General features: G+C 38.0%; 1 protein-coding gene across 1 annotated transcript; it reads right to left on the bottom strand.

Moving 5' to 3' along the window:
* Positions 1 to 212: 212 nt before the first annotated feature.
* On the bottom strand, positions 213 to 24,736 carry LOC139953951 (uncharacterized). The gene is made up of 4 exons (XM_071953562.1): positions 24,610 to 24,736; positions 5,476 to 5,687; positions 1,475 to 3,655; positions 213 to 467 (listed from the first exon to the last, which is right to left on the bottom strand). The coding sequence occupies exons 1-4, from the start codon at positions 24,734 to 24,736 to the stop codon at positions 213 to 215; spliced, it is 2,775 nt and encodes a 924-aa protein (XP_071809663.1).
* Positions 24,737 to 26,278: the final 1,542 nt, after the last annotated feature.

The raw sequence follows: 26,278 nt of genomic DNA, 5'->3' as shown, positions 1-26,278 counted from the left end.
TCGAGAAAGAAGTAATTTTCCACGAATTTGATTTCGAGACCTCAGAATAAGATTTTGAGGTCTTGAAGCATTCTCTCGCAACTTCGACGAACAATTGAGTTCAAATGTTCACAGGTTTGTTATTTTGTACAAATTGTGAGATACACCAAGTGAGAAGGCTGGTCTTTAATAATTACCAAAAGTGTCCAGTATCTTTAAACTGTGCTACTAAACTAAACTCTGCTGTTGCGAGTAGCTGAGCCAGTTGATGATGCAACACCGAGACTATAACTCCTTGGCCTGGTAGACATCTCACCACGGAAAGCCTCCATCCATAACATTCGTACCCGTGGGTTACACGTGAAAGATAAAAATATCAGCAGGCCTTGGCAGGAATTCAGAACGATGAAGATATACCATAAGACGTTTACGTTACTTATGGCTGCAGCGAAACCAAAGATCCACGTGAAACCCAGTAATGTAGAGATCTATCATAGAAAGAGAGGAGTATTCAAAATTGTCATTATGGACTAGCGGTTTAAAACAATGTGTTGGTTTACCTACATGTGTTTTTGGTGTCCCTTGTCTTTTTCGTTGTGAGTCTTACAAGCAGTGTTAGTCTGTCAATAGGTTATGGAACAAAAGCCATGGCTTCACCCAATCCTAAGTTTTGCACTTCTGACTTATTAATAATGTTAGCTGCTGTTTAAAACGTCCACTGTTAATATAGGTTTTCTCGGTCAATTTAAGAAAATGAGCAGCCAATTTAACCACCAAGCTATTCTATTTCGCGCGAAATCGAATGCTACTCAAAAGGGTCTTTCGATTTCGTTTTGGGATTAGTCAAATGTAATGTTGCTTCATTCGATTTAACAAAATAATCATTCAATTTAACAATTCATCAAAGCAGCATTCAAATTCGCAGACGCTTCTTGAGGCGTGTGTGTCACGAAAAAGAATGACGATAAGCTATATTGAGCATAGTGCTAAAGGAATTTGACTCGACTCAAAACGAAATTGAACGGCCGAATTCTGAATTTGAAACGCAGTAACAACTGGAGAGGCAAAACAGACATTGGCTGCTCTTTTGCCGAATTTGACCGAGAAAACATGTATTATCAAACACAATGTATTATATTATGTGAGGGCATTACCGAAATAAATATTTATTGAATTGAATGTGGTAAAATGAATTGAATGTGTTAGGCGCGCCTGTCAACAAAATCTAACAACTTCCAATCATCCCAATTATTTTTGTCGTAGTCGAGAAAGTAACCATATAAGCATCTGTCCACCCATTGGTTAAATGGGTACCTGTGAGGGCAGAGATGGTTTATGTGGATGAGTAGCTTGGAGCGCGGTTACACGCAGCAGGTTTACGAAATTAAATAATGGCCCAGTGACCAGGGGTAATAATGTTGGAAGCGCTGTGATGAAGCGCTATATAAAAGTTGATTATAAAAGAACCCGTTTTTGAATCATGGTTGGTACTCACTTTAATATACACAAGAAGTTCTTGTCCCAGTCGCTTGGCTTTACTGATATCCCTTTTGATACATTTGGTATCCCTCTTCGTGCTTCTAATTCCACATACTGTCAAAACAAATAGGATGAAGTTGAAGATCAAGACAATGCCCAATGGTGCACCAAATACGATGAAGCTAGACGGGCCATTACCGATCCAACAGACTTCGCTGTCACCATACCACACTGGTAGGTCACTACAATCACACAGGTCTATCACGAGACACGGTACCACTATCAGGAGCCCACCGCCCCACGAGAACCAACAGTAGGTCCGAACAGTTGGTCTGCCACCGGTGATCTTACGGTTACTGCATGCGAAGGTTCTGTTTAGATCGTATGCGAGGATAGCAGTCCAGAAGATTGTGACCAACCAAAAGTAGTGTCCCATAAAAGCTATAATAGTACAGCCACCCGGATTGGATGTTGCTGATCCGGCGAGAAGAAGCAGAAGTTGACCCATGAAGAGAGAAGCTATCATATTCATAATGCAGCAGGTAGCGTGTGTTCGCAGACCCTCGAATACGAAATAAGTTAGAAAAGTCAGCGCAGCTGCAACCAGAGAGATGATGGTACCAACAAGACTCACTACTGACTGTGACTCGGAGTAATCAAAGAATTCCACTTGGTAACTCGTGTTGCGAGACCCATTATTCTCAAGAAAGGAGCATAGCTCTATTTCATCTTCCTGGTCGGCATATTCCCATTTTGAAAACACTTGACCAGTTGGGATATACACGATGGTCGCGTTCGAGTCTTTTCTGAACAGAAACAGAGTCCTGTTGAGACGAATCAACGGACATCGAAACAAAATATCTTCGCAAACTTCAACCCCAGTTAACCGTTTTGAATTCGGTCCGGTCATATTATCATAAGTAACCCAAAGCCTAGTTTCACTTAGTGGATATGAAGACTTTCCTGAGATCAAAGTAACCCAGGAAACATTTTCCCGCTTTGAGGTGGTGTAATCTCCGGTTGTCAGAGGCCGCCAGTTGCAACCGTGTTCACTTGGTGGATATACAATCATCGACCATGATCCAGCGTAAGGACACGTGGAGTTTATGTATGCATGGTACTCTAATGGGTGCTGCAAATGCTCCCAAATTGTATGGTAAATTGAGGAACTTAAAAGAAGACTGTAGCTGTAAGTGCATAGTCGGTTACTCTCTTGTTGTAGATTGTCTTCATGTTCTAGGTCAGACTTCTCTGTATTTACACCAAGCACACTCCTGATGCATATAACAGCGGTTTCCGGATCCAGATGGCAATTGTCTTGTGTTTCATTTGCTATCATTTGCGAAATAGTTACGACACCTACATTGGCATTTGTCGACCTTGTCTGCTTCTTCAAACACCTATTATGATCCAAGACGAACCCTCTTTGACAAAACAATCGTCGACACTTTGACATGAAAGGATCAAAGACATTTCCTGTCTTGCATGTGACTTCCTCATCGACAACAACGAGCTCTCGACGAACTATTTTTACGTGGTTGCTGCTTTTAAAGTCTAATAGAATCGAGATCGGAGGCACCGTCAGATGTGTTCGTTGCAGTAACCCTCGGTTAAAGTTCTTTAAATGGGTGGAAACTGTACCTTTTAAGTGTTCGCAGTGCTCAGTGTCTGATAAAATGCTGGAGTTCGTGGAAAGTTGACACATCATACATTGTGGATTCCTGTACAGTGTCGAGTCATTAAGGTGGATTGCAGTGTAGGACTTACATTCACCAGTCAAAGTATGCCCGGCTGGACAACTGCTGATGACGTCAAGAAAGCATTGTCGTATTGGTGGTATACTCGCTATGTTGTGGTTTAGATGGCCTACATTAATATCCGTACTGCAGTTGGAATTCTTCATAATATAATCGAGATTTCTCGTTAGGTTTTGTGGGAGTTCCTCCTTACATTGGACGTCAACAGGCCACGCAACAATGTCAGACATGGTAACGTTGTTGCAGATTGCGCAGTAGATGTTCCTGTAGGTCAACCCATTGGTCAAACTTGTCACGTGGGCGATGGAGAAAAAAGATGATTGGCTGAAATCCGCACATGCCTTGCCGATATATGTATTAGCGTATTCATCGCTGCATGCGGTAACCAGAAAGTAACCCCAGTGTTGACCTTTGACCTCTGCGCAGCTGAAGTGCTTCAACTGTTAAAAATAAAGTGAAAAGTGATCTTAGTGAAGAGGTAAATGCAAACGCGCAAGAGGTACAATTAAGAAGAACATTCTGTTCAATCTGCAACAAAAAGTTAAAGTGAATAAGAGGGACAGGGACCTCAAATTCTACTACAAAAGTTTTCTTTTGAGAAGTTGTTAGACTAAAGGTTTGAGCGAGCTCACGCGCTGTAGTATTTGCGTTGTGGGCGGCGTGAAGTAGGGAGACTATGCGAAATTGTCCGACTCTAACTGACATCTACCCCTTCTAATCAATAATTTGAGGGAGAAAATAAAGGAACTCGCAGCTTGTTCGGGATATTTTTATGCAGCAAAATCATTACAATGAGAGCAATGTAAAACCGCACTTTCCGTGCACAAGCACATGGCATCGTGTGAACATTCTCGTTGAATTTCCTAGTTGGTGGACTGTGTTTTACCCCGTACTTGCTTTGTTCAGCCCCGGGTAAGTTCTCATGATACAAACTCCAGAATTTTCATCAGTGATTTCGAGGGAAAAAAGCCTCGATTGAACAAACAAATACAACAATAATCATGTCTTTTTAACGCAGGGTGATAAGCAGTGGGCCGTGTTCGTTGATGTGCAATACCCATGGTCACGTGACGTTCGTAGCGCAATCGGTCTATTGTATTCAATAAAATTTGACAGATTTCATTTTTTTTTTTTTTTTTTTTTTATAAATCTTCGGACATAATTCTTTATTGGCAGGGGTCGTCCAGGGTAGGGCAACAGTTATAAAAACTGTCATCAAAGCGATGTGCCCTCCCAGACCCCTCCAACAAAAAACATACATGTTTGTAAAAACACAGGAAAATAACAAAGCATAAATAAAACGTACACGCTCTAATGATGATGAAATATCATTTGATGAGAAATAAATAAAACTAACTTCCCGTTTTGGGTTGATCACTAATATTGAGCGTTTTATTTGTCGAGGTCTCGCAAAATGTGTAATCGGTTCTTCACCATTTCCCCGTGACCCAGATGGCCGATCGATCTCAAACTTGTACAGATTTGTCAGTGTATGCATATGGTGGGTTACCTAAAGTGCTCACACTGCCAGCAACTGTTGTGTTAGCAAATAAATAAATAAAAACAATTATGTAATTATTCAATTCAATTTAATTCAAATTAATGTTCCTTTAAATATCACTACGCACACATTGTACTTTTAAATGGCTTCTCCGTTGCAGATATTCAGTGGCCACTGGCCCTATTTCATAGAGCTGCTTAGCGGCCAATTTTGTGCCTGCTGTGCCTTTTCTATTTAATATCGCTGCTAACCGTAATCACACGAAAAGGCATTCTAACCTACCAGGGCCCAAGTTCATAAAGCTGCTTAGCAGACAAAAATTGCTTCACATGAAATTAATTCCTTGATAAACACAGAGTTACCAACCAAATGTCCATTTGTTGCATATTGCTTGTTAATGGTATTCAGCTGTTGTTTGCTTATCCTGAAAGTTACGTGAAAATTTGGTTGGTAATTCTGTTTTTATCACGGAAGACATTTCATGCTAAGCAAATTGTTGTGCTTAGCAGCTCTATGAAATGGGGCCCTGTGCGTACTGCACGAAAATAAATGACGTCACAATGCAAATCCATAGTAAACGCGCAATGTGAGCACCTTCTTTTTCTGCTAACCTGTGGAAATACGTACGCTTGCACCTTAGCCGAATTTTTTTGCTACAGTAAGCACGGAAATGTGCTTACCGTTAAGCAGCGCTATGAAATTGTGCCGAGTTCTGAGAATCACTAAAATTAATAGATGTTTGCAACATTTAACAATTACCTTTAAATTCCATGTTGAACTATTGGTTGATGTGCCTTTTTCATTCATCACATTGCATACTTCAGTATAGTCGTTACAACAGTCGTCGAAGAAGGCACAATCTCTGTCGCACTGGCACAGTACTGGTTCAGTGTCATTACCAACCTTAAAATGACACCCACGGTAGCGACACGAATGAAGACTAGTACACAGTCCTGGTAATGTCGGGCCATCTGTTTACAATGAATGAAAACAAAAGCTTGAAGGAAAATGGTATATTGATGGGGTTAAAATTAGCAATTGTTTAGTCGTGACAATAATAACCAAACCTTGATTTGCTTTTTGTTTTATAATAATATGGGATTTTAAAACCGTTTGAGTGCAATGATCTCCTTTTTATATATAACTTAAAATGACACCCACGGTAGCGACACGAAAGAAGACTAGTACACAGTCCTAGTAATGTCGGGCCATCTGTTTACAATGAATGAAAACAAAAGCTTGAAGGAAAATGGCATATTGATGGGGTTAAAATTAGCAATTGTTTAGTCGTGACAATAATAACCAAATCTTGATTTGCTTTTTGTTTTATAATAATATGGGATTTTAAAAGCGTTTGAGTGCAATGATCTCCTTTTTATATATAATTTAGTTTTTATAAGTTAGATGCCACTGTTCGTACTTGTGTATAAACCTTGGCAGCCTCTGTCCGACTTGTAATCAATGTATATGTCTAAATATTGTTTTTACAATAATATAGAAACAGGGTAGGCTTTGTTCCATGATCGATTGCACGCTATCGCGGTTTTACCTGAACTTCAACCGTATGAAAATTGTATGCTAACTAAAGGTTTATGTACTTGTTGACAATGTCGCCATATTAACATTAAACCTACATAAAATGACAGTAGAAAGCTGTCCGTAAAATATTACTTGCTGGGGCTGTAGTTTTTGAGAAATGGGTAATGTGTACAATTTTTAAATAACAATGTCACGAGAAAAAAACAACCAAAAACAAATCTACTATCAATTTTGTTCCAAACCGTGCAGGAATAAAAACACATCAACAAAAGTAAGCCCCCCTCAAAAATTCGTCATAACTTCGTAAGGTAAAACATTTTACCAATACCACTAATAAAGAAATAATTCTATGACAGGTTTCCTAAGTGTTGTTGAAAAACGAAAGGTTTCCATGTTTAATCTGCATCGGCGATAACAAATATTTCACATTTTATTGAAGTGGAATACTGAGGGCGCAATTTGGTTCTCTACATTCACAATGCTTTTAAATGCAAGCCTTCGCCCCTTTGGAACAGCAACAACATAATTATTTGTAATGCCATTCGCGAACCATATGGGTTGCTATGTGCAAATTTCATATCGCGACTGTGTGCGCCTACGTATGCGATGTCGTAAAATGTCGGCAAATAATGTGTGCAGATGCATACGATGTCGTGAAAATAAAGACCGTTAGCAGACGTACGATGTCGTGAAATTATTCGCAAATAATTGTGTTTATACGAATATTATGTCGGGTAATTATTCTCACTTATATTATGAGTGCATACATACGTATGAAACCTTTAAAGGGACGTACGTTACAATCTCAAACATAGATTGCCTTCTGTTGAAGCTTTTGATTGAAGATTTGTTTAGTACCTGTGGCCCTTTTTGAAACCACGACTTCGGCTTCAGATTCGGCTCAAGGCCGGTTTATAGTCGGTCGCGCGATGGTCGCGCGATGGAAATCTTGCGCGCAATCCTAAGACTGAGGCCTAAAAACCGTGTCTTTTTATGATCGCGCGTCAAGATTTTTGCGACCAAGCGCGACCGACTATAACTCGGGCTTCATGCTAGCTTGGCCCCGCGGTTGTTTTAATTGTTGTGCGTGCTTTGCATACGCGCTCAGGGCTTCAGACGAGAGAGAACGCAGCCTGAAGTTCAAAGCCGAATCCGTGGATTCGTATACGATGTCGTGAAGTTGTTCAAAGACATTAATTTATCGATATAGGTATGCGATGTGGTGAAATTATTTGTAAACATGGGTGGGTACGCATGTGGTGTTGTGAAATTTTGAGTGTACGCGTAGGCCTATACCCTTTTATGTTGTGATATTACTGTACTATACTATCTACAAAGGTTTTTATCAAGCGCTCTTACAAAAAAAAGTATCACTGCAATGCTTTACACAAAAAGAAAAATAGAAAAACAAAAAATACATACAACAAGAGTAAGAGACATATAAGCGGGTTTTGACGTATATTGTAGGGTAATCGGTTCTATGCCCTGCAGCGGAGAAACCCCCGGTCACCAGACGAAGTAGTTTGGTATGAGGGATGATCAGAAGTCTGTTATCTTGGGCAGATCGTATACTCCTTTTGTAGACGGAACATCTGAATATATTAATCCCAAATAATGTGCGCATGAGGGATAATAAGAATGAGCAAATTTCAACATAATTACGACCTCGGTCGACTAGAGAGAGAGAGAGAGAGAGAGAGAGAGAGAGAGAGAGAGAGAGAGAGAGAGAGAGAGAGAGAGAGAGAGAGAGAGAGAGAGAGAGGGGGGGGTGTGCGCAATTATATAATGCAATGTCTTCAAATTGTGAGATCGCATAATATCACAATGCCGGGCGGTCAGTGCAAGATGAGGGCCCCACTCAAAAAGGGTTGTCGACCCAATTCAACTGTCACCAATTAGTCAAGGGGCACATTGCCACCTTACTCTTACAAGGCTGAAACAGGGTTACTCTCTTCACAGTCTGTATAAGGTGTAGACATTGATAGACTCTCTTCACAGTCTGTATAAGGTGTAGACATTGATAGATAGATATCTTTTTCTTAAACATTATTTTTACGAGAACGTCTTTGCGTAATGGCATTTCTAAAGTGAACGACATTAGTCCATTAATTTAGACTTTTGGTTCCATATGAAGCGCGCACTCCCCTACAAGATGGATGTATTGAACATTATTGCCAATGTATTAGTCTTCAGCTTCGCGTGAGATGAGTTTGTATATCCTGAGGGAATCAACCATGTCTAGAGTGGTTTGGCGATTGCAAAGATTTAGACACCACTACAGTCTTAATAAATGACTCCTTTATCCTCAAGGACCGGCATGACTGAGCATCCAATTTTGTAAGCAGTTCTTAACTCGCAATACTGCGAGGTAATCAATCTTCAGTTAATTACTTCCACACAAACCGACAGGTTAAAAGCAATTTAAAAGTCAACTTGAAAACAGATTTATTGCCAACATTACAGATGAGTCTGTCTGTCTGTCAGAAGTAACTGTTTATATCAAATTCATGAGGATGTTGTGATTTTTTTATATTTTTTTTTATGCATGTTTTTTTTTTTCTTCAGAGGCCGTTGCCACCCACTCCTGGGGCTGAAACAGGATTACCCCCCTTTACAGGCCATATGAATGTAGCCTCGGGTAACATCAATCTGAAGCATGGCTGGTAGAGCAGAAAGTTCTGTATACCTCCCCAATGTTATGTAGCAAGTACGACTCGAACCCACACTCTGCTGATCAGACACCAGGCCTTGAACCCGGTGCTCTTTACCGGTGCTCATTGACACGCAGCAAATGTATTGTGATGTAGTCATCAAACTAAAAGTCTGAAGAATGACGCCTCATTTTTAAACTAACGTATGAACGTGTGGGCCTACATCATCTTTATGTAGCCCTTAGCTTTTCACACTACAGAGCCATTTCCCGGGAAACAAACTCCCGGGAAAATCCTGGTAGTCTTTAACCCCACCGCCACCCCAGAAACCGTTCTCACTATCCCAATTTGGTAACTCCCGGGAGTACTATTTCCCATAAATAATTATGCGCGGTAGTCTCACTGAGTAAGTTATTTCCCGGGCTTTACTCCCTTAACCCTACCCCTTGGCTGAGCAGGGTTAACTATTTTCTGGGAATAAGTTATTTACCTTGAAAATACCTGTGAAAAGATTGACCAAAATGTCCATGGAAATTCCCGGGAAATAACTATAATAGTGTAAAAATTGCTAATGTGTGCTGCACAGTGTTATTTGATTCACAACATGCGTCTATATTTGGCCAACACGGCTGATATCACGTAAACATCGATGATTAACGACAATGTGTCGTGACGACCATAATCAAGAACCATTATCCATTAGGAACATGCCTTAGCATGAATCGAGTCTGACTTAAAGGCACTGGACACCTTTGGTCTTATCAAAGACCAGTCTTCTCACTTCCCAACTTTATGCATAAAAATAACAAACCTGGGATATGCAATTGTAGCATAATAACAACAAACTTTGCTGCATTACTTTGTGTGCTTTCAGATGCATAATAAATGGCTTCAGCTGAAGTCTTGCATTATTTGAGTCAGAAACCACCTCTTTATAAAAAAAATACGTAACTTCAGATGGAACCGTTTCACACAATGCTTCATACTGTCAACAGTTCTTCATTGCTCGGTCTGCAAGTAAATTTTTATGCTAACGATTATTTTGAGTGATGCCAATAGTGTCCAGGCAGTGCCTTTATTAAAGGCAGTGGACACTATTAGTAATTACTCAAAATAATTATCGCCATAAAACCTCACTTGGTAACGAGTAATGGGGAGCTGTTGATGATATAAAACACTGTGAGAAACGGCTCCCTCTGAAGTGACGTAGTTTTCGAGAAAGAAGTAATTTTCCACGAATTTGATTTCGAGACCTCAGATTTAGAATTTGAGGTCTCGAAATCAAGCATCTGAAAGCACACAACTTCGTGTGACAAGGGTGTTTTTTTCTTTCATAGTTATCTCGCAACTCCGACGACCAATCGAGCTCAAATTTTCACAGGTTTGGTATACAAATTTTGAGACACACCAATTGAGAAAATGGTCTTTGACAATTACCAATAGTGTCCATGTCTTTAAAGCTAGGTTTTTCCAAATAATTATAAAACAAGTCTTCATTGATCTCCTATCTTAAATTGTGTCTTTATGTGTCCCTGTAAAAGCACAACCCATAAGGTATTGGCTTAGGCACTTTGGCTGGACGTGGGCATTGGTTCAGTGCCTCAGTGGAAAGCTTCAGTGGAATGTATCTCTCTATAAGACACCGGCAGAAAGGGCTGCATTTACATTAAACCAAAATAGCACACAAGAGATATCATTTCTTGATTAGGGAATCAGATACTGCAGGGCGCTCCCATTGTTGACATGCAGCTTCTCAAAATAACTGTGTTCATACTGAGTTACAACATGATCGGCTATACACCCTAGGTTTTCTAATGTACCAAAAATATACCCGGATAAGGTGTTCCAATACAGCCTGCCTCCATGCTAATGCAGTAATTGAAACAACGGGTCGGACGGATACTATACATCAAAGCCTTCAGCAAAACAAACGTATAAATTGGTTTTGTATATAAACCCAAATGACTTTATTGAAGGTTATGAATACAGCTTGGAGTTGTAATACAATTACAGCGAAAGGCCAAAGGGAAGACTACGCATAATAATAGAAGGAGGAGTCAAGTCCAATACTCTAGGAACGTGTTGTTGATAAGTCCTAGCTTGAAGGAACGGAATTAAAAAGTATGTCAGAATCAGATTTTAGCTTAAAAAGCAAACTGAAAAGCATACTAAAAAGCAAACTGGTTTGAATTTGATACTAATAATAACGACTTGTGGAGCGCCCTCTATCTTTGACAAATTCTACTCCAACGCTGAAAAAAATGTTAGTAGCGAAATACATTATCTACAACGTATGACAAGGTAAACTGCAAAACCAACGGGGTTGTTAAAGGTGACAACATGGATGTTGTCACATATAGATACCGAAAACAAGAATCAAAATTAACACAATAAGCTGCTAAAATAACATCATTGTTATTGTGTTCGCATAAATAAAGTAAGTGTAATTTAAACACACTATGTTGTAAGTATTGATACTCTCTTCGGTATCTTTATGGTGTCGCTTTTAACACCTCGGTTTTTCAGTGTACGACGTATGTGGTACTCCTGTCATATTTCTGTGGTTTTGCCAAATACCACATAATTCAGGAAACATTATCGGTATGACAAAAGTACCACACAAATTCCTGTGGTTCATAACCACAGGAAACGCGTGTCATGTGGTATTACTGTGGTACTAAAGTATACCACATGGAGTATCACAAGAGTTTGAAACAGAATCTCCATATGACAGGATTACCACCCAAATTCCTGTGGTTCATAACCACATGAAACGCATGTCATGTGGTATTACTGTGGTACTACAATCTACCACATGGAGTATCACAAGAGTTTGAAACAGAATCTCCATATGACAGGATTACCACCCAAATTCCTGTGGTTCATAACCACAGGAAACGCATGTCATGTGGTATTACTGCGGTACTACAATCTACCACATGGAGTATCACAAGAATTTGAAACAGAATCTCCATATGACAGGATTACCACACAAATTACCACATGAAATGCATGCTTTGTGGTATTTTTAATATACCACATGAGTATCACAATAGTTTGAAACAGGTCTCGATATCACAGGAAAACCAAAACAATTCCTGTGGTAAGTTACCACAGGAAACACATGTCATGTGGTACACTGTGGTACTAAGTACAGGTACCACAGGATTTTACCACAAGGATGGCATATTACGACCAGTTGAGGGCGCTAGATCAGCACCCAGACTTCATGCATGCAAACTGAACAGCTATGGTTAGAGCCCTTGCTGTGATGAGTCAGCACAGTCACATAGATCACTGCATTCAATTCAGTTTGAAGTTGCTCTAAGGTTTGAATAACGGTTTTTCTGAATTCTGTAATAAATTTTGTACTTTTGTGATCTACTGCACAATAAAGTAACTGTTTTGCTGGTCGTTTTAAACACTTGCATTTGACATGAATCTACTCCACCCGTGATTCGCTGGTTGGCTGGATTTTTTTAGCGATAGAGGATGTGCATTTACGTGGCTTGGTCATTGGTGTATAGTGTGTATTAAAGTATACCAAACTATTATTATTTCAATCAATAACTGAATATTGTCAATCTTCTATATGTTATCTAGTATCAAAAAGTATAGCACAATGTGATATCAACTCCACGTGAGGCAATTTCAAATAATTAGTAATTGTTATGAGCTCTGAAAACATTGTGTTTCTTCTTTCACTGCTTTTAAATTTAGGTTAATACTAATAATACCAATAATTTTTAATGCACATTCTATGCTAGATGTATTTATTGTATTCTTTTAATTACTAAGTCAAACATGGGTTGTTAAAAGTGTTTTCTGGAGACAGATTTGATAAAAGCCGCCTTAATAAAAAATACTAAACATAAATTAATACACATTCAGTTATGCATTTAAAAGCCATCTGCATGACTATAGTAATATAGTAGATTATTGATTAAGGTATTTATGGATTTGATGAAGCTGGTGGGCGTAATTCAAACCGTGATTCAACGTACACCTTGTGCAAATTCTGAATTTTTTACTATTTGGTGAATTTTTATTCTCAAAACATTGGAGTTAACGTGCATGTTGAACCAAGGAAGAACACTGGACCAATCATCATTATATAAGTAGCTTTTTGTTATCAATAATCAAAGTCACCTGGAAGTGGTATTTTTTCAAAATAAAGCTTGTGTCACTAATATATGTGTTTGAATGAGTGGAATGTGAATAAACATTTAACTAAGGTTTTAAAAAATCAGTTCTTATGTTATTTACAAATTTAAGAGTAGACCCCGACCCGAGAGGGCGCTGTTCATGACGTCAATCGAGGCAGACTTTGCCTGTAATGCGTAGAGTAAACACAATTGCAAAGTACATGTACGGACCAAGTCGTGAGTTTGTACGTTTCAAAAAAAGATGTTTTTGTTTTTTTCCGGCAATGCCGACCAGGTGTATTGCTGCTGAATGCAGAAAAACCCTTTTTAAAACGTACCAACTCACAACTTGGACGTACATGTACTTTGCACGTGAGTTTACTATACGCATTGCATGCAAAGTCTGCCTCGATTGACGTCACAAAAGGGGTAGGCAGAGTCAGCCCCTCAAACAACTTTATATATTTTTTAAACATATAAATCGTGACAAACAATTACTAAAAAAATTGTTTTATTGTTCGTAAGAATATACTCTTATGTTTGAAAGAAAAAAACAAATTATTTCCAGGTGACTTTAAACAGGTCTATATTGCAGTCTTTGGCTTATTCAACGTTTTGTTATGTTTTGTATACAGTTTTAGTCAACCTATTTACAAAATTTGTCTCAATTAGCTTCATTTTTCAACAAGCCATTTTTACTTTGCGTTTCAAATGATATGCTAGTTTTCAACTGAATCAGAAGGAAGTGTTTATCTGGCATTGACCATAAAATATTTTGATAATTATCAATCCTATTCCACTTTTTTGAACCGTTTTAATTAAGGCCCTGACTGAATATTATTAACAAGTTTTAATAAAAACTTGAAAACTTTGATCATGCTTAGACACAAAATAATGTTAGATACATTTGTACGCACGTGTTTACACGTACCGTACACATAACTGTCTCTAGTACGGCTGTATGAAATGTATGGCAGTTAACTAATTAATGTTATTTTTAATTTACATTGCAGAACAGTGCAAGTGAGCTACACAGTTAGTTTGACAGGCAAGAAAACCAAAAAGAAAGGAAATCAGCAAAACACCAGCAGATCATGGTACCAGTGAACACAAGTCTTCGCCCTGCACTGCGGCTGACATTGGTGACAGTTGACAGACCAAAGATCTTCATAAACATACGAAAAAAGATGATTATTATGTTTGAGCATTCGAAATGGCTTGTGACATATATTGGATCAGTACCCCAATAGTGGATCAGGCAAAAACTTGAAGTTTTAGTAAAAGATAGTTGAACTACAGTTTGAACATTGTTTTACCGCACACAAAATGATGCTTCCATTAATTATTTGTTGTGTAATAAGTTACATGTACCACATTTAGATACTACAATTATTACAGGAGTATCTAATGTGAAAAACACAGAAAACTGGATTGCTGTTGCACTAATCATTTGGCACTATTTATAGGAGTGCCACAGGAAAAGAACTACACCTAATGTTGTTTTATTACAGGACTTGAACAAAGAAATAGTTCGTCAGGAACTGAAATGTTAACCAGGAAAACAACAAGATCAGTATTACCACAGTAATATTACCACACGAGTTGTACCACATAAACAATAACCACAGGAAAGTTACCACGGTAAAATTACCACAAGAATAGTACCACAGAAATTGCACCACACGAATAGTACCACAGGAGTTGTACCACAAAAATTGTACCACAGGAATTGTACCACAAGAATAGTACCACAGGAATTGTACCACAAAAACAGTACCACAGGAATGGTACCACAAGAATAGTTCCACGGGAGTTGTACCACAAAAATAGTACCACAGGAATAGTACCACAAGAATAGTACCATTTTACCAAAGAATAGTACCCCATGAATTTAGGTTCCTGTGGTTTTTTCGGACATTTTACCACACGATCATGTGGTAAAATTTCGGGAAAAACCACAGGAATCTTACCACAGGAATTTTACCACAGGAATGTACCACATAAATTCCTGTGGCAAATGTCCGAAAAAACAACGGAAATATTCTGTGGTAAAGTTAATGTGGTAGTTTCTGTGGTAAGTTCCTGTGATACATTTTCGTAAGGGGGGGGGTACACTGTAAAAACGGGGTTTTTAAAGTTGACACAATGTCGTCACGTAACATTCGATTCTTTGTTCGATATATCTACTTGACAACTACAGTGTAAATGTAAGTACCCAAGTTTGTGCAGTGTCGTTGTTGAGAGCAGCCCCCCCCCCCCCCCCCCCCACACACACACACACACCCACACACACACACGCATATTTATGGTGCAGACCGAGGACTTCTCCTTGTTCTCCCATTGTTTGGACATCCCATTTTCGACGTCCCCATTGGTTTTGTACACAAAATCTACCGAGGAGAGACAGTCCCCGGTGTGACTTTTTCCCTGATCCCTTTTGTTAGTCCTCAGTTATCAATAGTTGCCTTGCCCACGCACACACAAGTGTGTACACACCTGCAATCGTCAACAACCCTTTGCTGAACTATCCTTTGTTGAACTACTTGATAGCAACCATGGACCAAAATGCTTTCATTTGTGATAGCAACCGTGTACCTGTTGTCCCTTTGGTTAAAGGTCCCCGGTTTGAATGTGGATACCTACCCACCCTAACCCGATCATGATATTAACCAACAGATTGTGTGCAAACATTCGTTGGCACTGTCTTTCAATTAACCTGATTTTATAACGTTTTTAATTAGTTTCAATCAAAATACATTTTGACCTTGTTTTATTTTTAAACAAACAAAAAACATATTTGGACTCTGTGAGAAAATTAGTTTTCAAGAAAGATGTACCTTTAACTGAAATAATTGAATTGAATGAGAGACCTCGGCTGAGGTTTGGAATTCAGGGCATCTGAAAGCACACAATTTGTGCGACAATTTGGTGTTTTTCTTCCATTATTCTCTCGCAACTTCGACGACCAATTGAATCCAAATTTTCACTGGTTTGTTTTTTTATGCATTTTGGAGAAGCTTGGTCTTTTACAAATACCAAAGATGTCCAGTGCCTTCCAGATTTACTTGGAACCACTTAAAGTGGTTGGGAGAAGCATAACTGTGACAAATATAAAACATAACTCTTTTCTCATGTGGCTCACAGTTTGTAAGCAACACGTAAACAGAACATCATCATTCACTGCCTCAAACGATTTGGCACGGTAATTTTTTGATGGATTTAACATATCATACATATTGTTTGCATGTTTGACCTGGAAGCCACACGTCCATGAGTATTTTTTTAAAAAGGGCAACAATTATAACTACTCGTTGACTAACTTACACTTTGTCCATCCCTTTAAAATGCCCGACGCCAAACTGTCTTAAGTGCAATCAAGTTCGCTGTCTGCCTTTCTAGTTGTTTCCAGTGTATTAATTAGTTTAGCTAAGAGTTCTTGTCAACTTCAGGTAAAGTGTTTTCGTGATAAACGTCGCCAGGGATTGACATGCTGACTTCATTGACTTGTTTTCGATTGTTTGTTTTATCCTCAGAGAGAAGATAACATTCGAACCTCCGAAGAGACTCTTATTGACTTTAATTATCTTTCAGATTTAAAGGATGGGTACAATATTGGCCGAACACGCCATGATGAGTAATGTGTGTTTAAAGGAAAATTTCATAAGAAATTGAAATTGGTTGCTAAAGGCATTTGACACTATTAGTCATTTCTACAAAATAATTATTAGCAACTCACTTGGTAACAAGCAACGGAGAGCTGTTGTATAAAGCACTGTGAGAAACGATTACGAAATATTGTAGGTTTTGAAAAAGATGTGATTTATCACTGAAATGTTGAATCTGAGGAAGACTTCAGGCCAAAAGCGTTTTCTTTTAGGCATCTAAAAGCACACAAGTTTCTTGTTTCTTCTTTCATTTTTACTTGCAACAGCGATTGCCCACTGAGCCAAAATTTTCACAGATTTGTTATTTGATGCATTCGGGATACGCTAAGTGGGAATATTACCAAGATGAGAATAGTGTCAAGTGAGAATAGTGCCAAAATAAAAATTGTGTCAAGTGAGAATAGTGCCAAAATAAGAATAGTACCAAATGAGAATAGTGTCAAGTGAAAATAGTGCCAAATGATTAGAAACGTGCCAAGTGAGAATAGTGCCATGAATAGTGCCAAGTTAAAATTGTGCTAAGTGAGAATAGTGCCGTGTCCATGCCTTTAGAGTTAGAGTTAGAGTTAAGCGCACTCTGAAATCGTCACATTCTTAAAAGACCTTTGCAGCAATATCTTATTTCACATTGTTAGAAATATCGAGCTGTCTTGTTCACCTGTACTAATAATAGCACTTAAGAAGTGCCTTTCGAAATGTGGCATGACGAATGATGAAAAAAATATTATATGAAATAGCTCCCTATTGTGTGTGTTGAAGTTTATAATGTACTGAACTGCGGCAATATTCTTAGAGCACGATATTGATATAGATCAAATGACAGCAGTTGATGAAGTGAACACTGCTGTGTCTTAAAGGCACTGTGCACGTTTAGTAATTGTCAAAGACCAATGTTCTCACTTGGTGTATCCCATCATAAGCATAAAATAACAAGCCTGTGAAAACTTTGGCTCAATCGGTCATCGAAGTTGCGAGAAAATGATGAAAGAAAAAACACCCTTGCTGGACGAATATTTTTGCTTTCAGATAGGAATAAAAGACTTCTAGCTAGAAGTCTGTTAATATTTTACTTTAGTGAAAATTAACCTCTTTCCCAAAAACTACGTGACTTCAGAGAAAGTCGTTTCCCACAATGTTTATACTATCAACAGCTCTCCAATGCTCGTTACCAAGTCGGTTTTTAAGTTAATATATGTTTTGATTAATTACCAAACGTGTACCTTCCCTTTAAAGGATTTGGGTTCTTTTTGTAACACAATCTGTGGACATTAAAGTTGCCACAGATTTACATTAAACTTACGCCGTTTGAAGATACGGTAGAAGAAAGCATACATTAAAAAAACGGTTTCTTAGGTGCTGTAGTTTTTGAGAAATTAGTAAAGTAATGTCATAAAAATACGTTTTTACATGCTAAGACAGATTTTCGTCTTATGATCACTGAGACGAAAATTATGTTCATAACATTGTTTTACTCATCTCAAAAACTACAGCACCTCAGCAAGTATTTAAGGGAAACTTTCTACCAACATTATCTTCAAACTGTGTAAGTTTAATGTAAATCCGTGGACATTCTACAAAAAGTACGAAGACCCTTTATAGCGGGGTATACTTTAGGTAATCTCTTTTGAAAACAATGGCAAATAAAAAACACTTTCGAGAGTGTGAAGCGTCCTGAGAATCATTTTCACTTTGAAGTCAAGTGGTTTTGAAAAACAATTAATTTGTATGGCCCAAAATTTGAATCTGAGAAGCGTTACTGGCAGACACGTTTTCCAGATTGTGTATTCCAGTACGGACTGCTCTTCCTGTGTTGACGAACTATAAAGCTCTGTATTTTCGACATATTTCAAAACCTCGGCAATCTTTTGAAAAATGTTTTGTTAAAAAACGAGTATTTTTGTTACCATCGAGGAATTTTAGAAAACAAATCAAATTACTCCAAGTCGGCCTTTCATCGGATGCGTGATGGGGAGAACGTGTTCCGTTGCGCTCTTCCCTTCGTTCTTGATTTCCTTTTGAATTTTTAAATCAAATTTGCTCGGACCATAATGTTCATCGGAGTCACACACTCTCGACAGTCTCAGTGTTATACCTTTTAGCTGCTGATGAAAATTTATGCTTTCATCTAAAAGCCTTAAAGGGCCATGTTGCCTTGGATAGGGCGAGTTGGTCTATGAAGGGTTTTTGAAACCGTTTGTTATGAAATGCATATGATAAGAAAGATGTCTTAAAAGTAAGCATATATTGATTCACACAATATGCCTCGACATTGCTTGAATTTCCTTTGATTTTGCGATCTAGCACGGTCGCACATTTTGTAAGTCAACAATATGACTCACAAAATGGCGTGCCGTGTTAGTTCACGATGTGTAAGGGAAACAGTCCTATTTCGAACCATGTTTGTGTGGATCATTCGTTTAAAATAACTTCCTAACCATATATGCATTTTATAACAAACGGTTACAAACGCTTTTCAAAGACCAACTTGACCGATCCAAGGCAACGTCTCCCTTTAACGGGTGAGCAGCAGAAGTGTTAGTTCTGTCAGATGAAATGTAAAAGTATGTATCAGAACTCGTGTTTTTTTTTTGTTTTTTTGAGCAAAACTACTTTAGATTTGGCTTTCTATGGTGGCCTTAAAGGGGGTATCGCACATCTATAGAGAGACACATAATTTGCGTAAATATTAAAGAGACACATTGTCTTGTTATTATAGGCAATTTGGGCTCAAATACAATTTTTGTTATAGGCAGTGGACACTATTAGTTATTACTTAAAATGATTATTAGCATAAAACCTTACTTGGTAACGAGTAATGGGGAGAGGTTGATAGTATAAAACATTGTGAGAAACGGCTCCCTCTGAAGTGACGTAGTTTTCGAGAAAGAAGTAATTTCTTCATGAATTTGATTTCGAGACCTCAAGTTTAGAATTTGAGGTCTCGAAATCAAGCATCTGAAAGCACACAGCTTCGTGTGACAAGGGTGATTTTTCTTTTATCTCGCAACTTCGGCGACCGATTGAGCTCAAATGTTCACAGGTTTGTTATTTTATGTATTTGTTGAGATACACCAAGTTAGAAGATTCGTCTTTGACAATTACCAATAGTGTCCAGACCAGCAGGGATGTAATTTGTTTCACAAGAAACCGAGATGGTGAATTTGCAATAAGGTGAACACGTGACAGGAATGAACAGTTTATAGGGAAAGGGACTAATGCATCAGAAGGTCTCAGACAGCGACATTTCGGCTACACATCAATGAGGACGGGATTTAGATGAAAACGCCAGAAATACTGGATTTAGATGAAAACGCCAGAAATAGCAATTAAAACTAGGTCATACTTCACTCCCTACCTATTCCCTGAAAAAATCATAAAATCATAAAATGATGAGCAATCGCACAACATCAGTAAACAGTATTGTCCAAAGGCCCACACTCCGCGTATCACAGCTTATGTATATATAATAACAAACCTGTGAAAATTTAGGCCAATCGGTCATCGAAGTCGGGACAAAATAACGGGAAAACCCACCCTTGTTTCCGTACGTTTCGCCGTGTCATGACATGTGTTTCAAATAAATCCGTATTTATTCTCGATATAGACAATTGATAATTGTTTTAATGTTTTCTCAAAAAGTAAAGCATTTCGTTGAATAATATTTCAATGGAAGTCTTTCACCATTACCTTCGGTTAACCCTATAAGTTATTTGTAAATCTGTGAACTTTAAAGTTTTGTTATGTTCAGAAAGTGTCCAACGGCTTCAAAAGTGATACTAGCAGTCCCAGGCGATTTCCTACACCTTCCGCCCAGGTAGTAGTTAAACAGCAGGACAGTTCCTTTTTTCAGAACTGTGAAGTCTCCGAACAATCTACTCCGCGGTAGTAGAATATTGCAAGACAATTAATTCTCTAAAGAACAAAATCTTCCTGGCAAGAAGACACACACATCACCATGCGATGCCTCGACTCCCAAATGCTATAATGTTAATTGTTTTCCAATTTCCAACGTTTATGTGTAGCATTATACATTATTATAACTCAATATCTATGCATCGTTTTGACCGCTTTCTTATCATCGTAAAACAGCTCATGGCCTGTGAATAAATTAATACAAACATTGAACTAAAAAACTGACTAATATAAAATAACGCCCAGCTGTTGTCTTGTACGACAGACAACGATTGCTCAATTTATCTTAGTAAACTTCGTGAAATGTAGATAGTTTTGCTGGATGTAAATTTCCCTGTAAACAGCTTCCTAAGGAATACATGTATTCTTGACTTTCTATCTGCAAAAGTTGTCTGCATAGCTACACTTTAATCTTGAGCCATTGAACCAGGCTAGAAGGCTTGTGCAGATCGAGGCCAGATTGAAGCCACTAAATTCATCACTAAGTCCGTCGGGATTTGGTAACTTTGGTCGCTTTATTTGTTTACGCACATGTCCATGAATACTTCAGTCAATACAGTGAACCCTTATAGGCAAAAGTTAATGTCAAAGACCAGTCTTCTCACCTGGTGTATCCCTACATATATGCGAAAAATAACAAACCTGCGAATTTTGACTCAATTGATCGTCGACGTTGCGAGAGAATGATGTAGGAAAAAAACACTATATTGTCGCACAAGTTATGTGCGCAGATGCCTTCAATTCAAGACCTCAGCAGACGTCTCGAATTCAATTCAAACGTTTAGTGAGAAAATACCTCTTTCTCAAAACAACGTGTTTTCAGAGGCAACCGTTTCTCACAATGGTTTATACTACGAACAGCTCTCCATTGTCTGTTACCAATAATTGTTTATGCTAACAATTATTTTGAGTAGTCACCAATGCGGCCTTATTTTAGGAGTCATAAGGTATAATTCCCGGTACTTCAACAGTTCAATCTGAGCCTTTTTTTCAACTGACAAATATTAAGTTGTATAAACCATTTCGTTTACGTTACAGACAGAGGACACTATTGGTAATTGTCAAAGACCAATTTCCTCACTTGCTGTCTCAACATATGCATAAAATAACAAACCTGTGAAAATTTGAGCTTGATTGGTCGTCGGAGTTGCGAGATAACTATGAAAGAAAAACACACCCTTGTCACATGAAGTTGTGTGCTCTCAGATGCTTGATTTCGAGACCTCAAGTTCTAAACTTGAGGTCTCGAAATCAAATTCGTGGGACAAGTACTTCTTTCTGGAAAACTACGTCACTTCAGAGGGAGCCGTTTCTCACAATGTTTTATATTATATAACTGACATACAGATCCTTGTCATTTGATTGGTGGAACTTACTTCACGTGACATTCACTACATTCACTATCCGCACCGGTTATCAAAAAGACCTATTCGCCCATGGGGAACAACATTTCCCATTCAACAGCTAGGATCATCCTTGTTCCCAATGTTTCTGAGCAGTACAGCGCCGCCGCCCCGCTGCTAAAACAAAGGAGCACCTGTGCAAAAGGTTGTGATCCGATTTGTGCATCGTTGCGGCTCCGCGGCGCTTTATGATTTTTGGTTGTCAGTAGTTTGCGTGATTTTTCATAGTGTTATACTTTTAAAATACATCAAATGACAAGGATCTATATGTCAGTTATAAAAAAACAAATATTGAGTGGCTTTAATTCGTGGAATGGAAGGAATATTATTGCTCGGTAAAATTTGTACTGTTCCATTTCGCTCGGCTTCGCCTCGTGAAATGAAACAGTCCAAATTTTACCTCGCGATAATATTCCTCCCATTCCACTCTGAGCCACTCAATATTTGTATACTATCAACCTCTCCCCATTACTCGTTACCAAGTGAGGTTTTATGCTGATCATTATTTTGAGTAATTACCAATAGTGTCCACTGCCTTTAAGCGGAAAGTGTTAAGAGTATTTGCCAAACCTAAGTCTGACCCTGATGAAGCATATGCACAACACCATTTCTTCAAAATAGTCTTTCATTTATACTTAGTAATGGCATTCAATTTTGTCATCAGAATGACCGTATTAGTAAGCGTGGAAGAATTATTGTGTATTTTAAGACATGCGAAATCATACATCGTTTTTTACTACAGTTAATTGAACTGCAAAAAAACGGGGGTTGAAACCTTTAGAAGTGTGGTCTCGCTACAATTGCTCATCCATCAGATATGACAGCATAATTTTTTCAAATAACCTTCTGCAATTGTGTGGACGGGTCTTGTTCCATTTTCGATATGAAGCTTTCAATGGACAATCCAGAGTATTATTTGATTACAATTGTCTATACGGCCGAGTAAAAAAAACATGTTTGGCGTCCGGGTTTCTCAAAAAAAGAAAGGAGGAGGGGCTTTTTTTTTTTTTTTTTTTAAGATGGCCGCCATTCTTTTTAAAATGTCAAATATCCATTGTTTTTTTTTCTACTGCTCAAACACACAATGCATAAATGACACATTTTGGTCGAGACATTCAGACATGACGTTCAGATTGTTTTAGCTGAGATCGTTTAAAATAACCTTTTTATAAAAAATTTAAAAAAAATGTACATACACAAAATAAAATCAAAATAAAATAAAAAAGGAGGCGGCCTCTAAAGATGAAGCGGGCGGGGACGCTTAACATGTTTCTTGTTTAACTTGGCCTTGTATCCAAGGTTTTATATTTTCATCACCCACAAACCTCAACATGAGAAATCGCTGGGACCTAATTGTTTTAAAAAGGAAAACGACAGTCGAGGTTAAAATATATAGACTTAACGCTGTTTCAACCATGCCATATTTGTCTCTTAAAATGAACAAAAAATATGAATACCCCCAAATGGACAAGAAATTTAATTAAAGGCAGTGGACACTATTGGTATAGTTACTCAAAATAGTTATTGGCATAAAACCTTACTTGGTGACGATTAACGGGGAGCTGTTGATAATATAAAACATTGTGAGAAACAGCTCCCTCTAAAGTAACGTTAGTTTTCGCGAAAGAAGTAATTTTACACGAATTTGATTTCGAGACCTCAGATTTAGAACTTGAGGTCTCGAAATCAAGCATCTGAAAGCACACAACTTCGTGTGACAAGGATGTTTTTTTCTTTCAATATTATCTCGCAAGTTCGACGACCAATTGAGCTCAAATTTTCAACGGTGTGTTATTTTATGCATATGTTGAGATACACCAAGTGAGAAGACTGGTCTTTGGCAATTACCAATAATGTCCAGTGTCTTTTTTCTCTCCTTTTTTTATGCACTTTAATGGAGACTGAGAAAGCAGAAAAAGAATCACGAAATGTCTCGATGGGGGGTTTTAAAGACTGGTGTGCTTTGCAAGGATGATAGGAAAACAGATGTATCGATCCATATGTATGCAGACAATGTGTACTCGCAGATGTGTAAAAACGCAATGTAATGAAACAAAATGGCGTTGCCTATAGATGGAGGTGGGGGAAGGGGTTGGGACAGAGGTGGGGCAGGTCGGGGGTCCCCCTTTTGCAGACATTAATAAATCATTGCATTGTGTCAAATGCCACTAACTTTGTCTTTTGCCTCAAAATTGCCCCGACCCCAATATTGTAAATGTTTTTTTTAGGTCTGTAATCTTCACTGCTCCCTATAGCCGACTGAGAGCTCGCTATAGTCAAACAAACCCAAATCTCACCTCCTTTAATCATTCGCAAAGTTTTCCACTATTGTCTCGTGACCAGATGGCCGATCAAATTTAAACTTCCACAGGTTTGTCATTTTTGTATACGGCGGATTACATAAAGTGCTTAAACTGACAGCAACAATTTTGTTAAACAATTTCTGTAAAAACAATTTCTATATCGTTCCTTTAAGATTGCTGTTTCTTATTCCGTTTTAGCTAGATCCACAATTTTAAAGCAAATATTAAAAATATATTTTTTAGAAAAAAACAAAAAAAAAAACAGTGATTCTTACCACTGCTTATCTCTGGCGTAGTTGTCACTGGTTGACGCCGTGGTCTCAAATCTCCATTAGTGGCTCCAGGATCGGCCAATACTACTAAAAACATCAGCGTCTTCAGGCTTACCAGGCAGGGAAACATCGTCACAGCTTCAGAAATCAAATCGCAAGGTATTGCCAACTGACCGAATCTTCCTTACACGTTGCGAGACTTTTATATGTCACTCTGTGGCTCTGTGTCTCGAGTTACTCTGAACGTAGTTTGTACATCCATCCCTGTATCTAGGTATCACTTAATGATGTCACCTTAACCACGTGATTACAATGTGAGTTGTGCTGCACGTTTTATACGTTTGGTAACCAAAATAAATGGCAATACAAACAAGAAGCATACATCAGCGTTCGATAACATAAAGCCCATTGGACACTTTCGGAACAGAAAAAAATAAATAAAAATGCACAGATTTACAAATAACTTACAGGGTTTACAGAAGGTAGTGGCGAAAGACTTCCCTTGAAATATTATTCCATAAAATGCTTTACTGTTTGAGAAAACATTAAAACAATTATCAATTCTCGATATCGAAAACAACGGATTTATTTAAAACACACAGGCCTATGCCATGACACGGCGAAACGTGCGAAAACAAGGCTGGGTTTTCCCGTTATTTTCTTCCGACTCCGATGACCGATTAGGCCTAAATTTTCACAGGTTTGTTATTGTATATGTATTTTGTGATACACGAAGTGTGGGCCTTTGGCATTACTGTTGTCCGAAAGTGTCCAATGGCTTCAATGGTAATTTTACTTCAAAGTATTGTTGTCACGGAAAATCATATCTTTTGCTACCCTCCAAATCTAAATGTTCATTCCAATTACAAATTATTCTTTCTGTTTGGATTATGGATTTTTGGTGATATCTCCAAAACGTTATCACCTTTTGAAAACAATGTTCACATGTTGGTTTTTGCTATGTTTTCAGTTGGTTTTCGTAACGAAACTTTTGTCTATTGCTTTCAAATGTGTAATGTTTCTATTCTATACATATTTGCTGTATTATATATATTTTTTATTGTAAATCTGCATTCTAAATGCGACGAGCAGATTTGAACAAACTAGTAATAGTAAATGATTAATAGAGTTAAAACAACAGAACGGTTCCAAAAGCCAAAGACACCATGTTCCCTTAAAGGGTCTGGGTACTTTTTGCTGGACAACAAAACACAATGTCTACAGATTTACACTTAATTTACACAGTTTGAAGATAATGATAGTATAGAAAGTTTCCCAGAAAATGTTATATAGTGTTCTATAAAATGTTCTATAGTTTTTAAGAAATGAAAACGATATCATGAAAATAATCTTCGTCTCAGTGATCATGAGACGAACATTATTTTAGCATGTAAAAACGTATTTTCATGACATTGTTTTACTCATTTTTCTCAAAAACGACAGCACCTCAGCAACTAATATTTTAAGGTACGCTTTCTCCAAACGGTTTAAGTTGAATGTAATCTGTGGACATAGTGTTTTGTGTTACAAAAATTACCCAAATCCTTTAACAATCTTGGCATTTCGTCGTCTCTTTGAGAAACCACATCCATTCAGAGACGTTCGTTGCAACACTTCCTTGAAAAGATGGCCCTAACCTCAATAAATGAGAATTAGGTGACGATGTGATTGT

Source organism: Asterias amurensis, chromosome 22 (genome assembly GCF_032118995.1).
Source record: "Asterias amurensis chromosome 22, ASM3211899v1".
In the NCBI taxonomy this organism is placed as follows: Eukaryota; Metazoa; Echinodermata; class Asteroidea; order Forcipulatida; family Asteriidae; genus Asterias; species Asterias amurensis.
This window is presented reverse-complemented; position numbering and strand designations above follow the sequence as displayed.

Bases quoted from the DNA above. Each gene is read 5' to 3' on its own strand.
- LOC139953951 (XM_071953562.1), bottom strand. From the start codon at position 24,736: ATGTTTCCCTGCCTGGTAAGCCTGAAGACGCTGATGTTTTTAGTAGTA. The intron at 3,656-5,475 runs GTAATTGTTAAA...TATTTTTAACAG, and splicing joins GTTCAACATGGAATTTAAAG to TTGAAGCACTTCAGCTGCGC. The intron at 468-1,474 runs GTGAGTACCAAC...TTTCTATGATAG, and splicing joins AACTTCTTGTGTATATTAAA to ATCTCTACATTACTGGGTTT.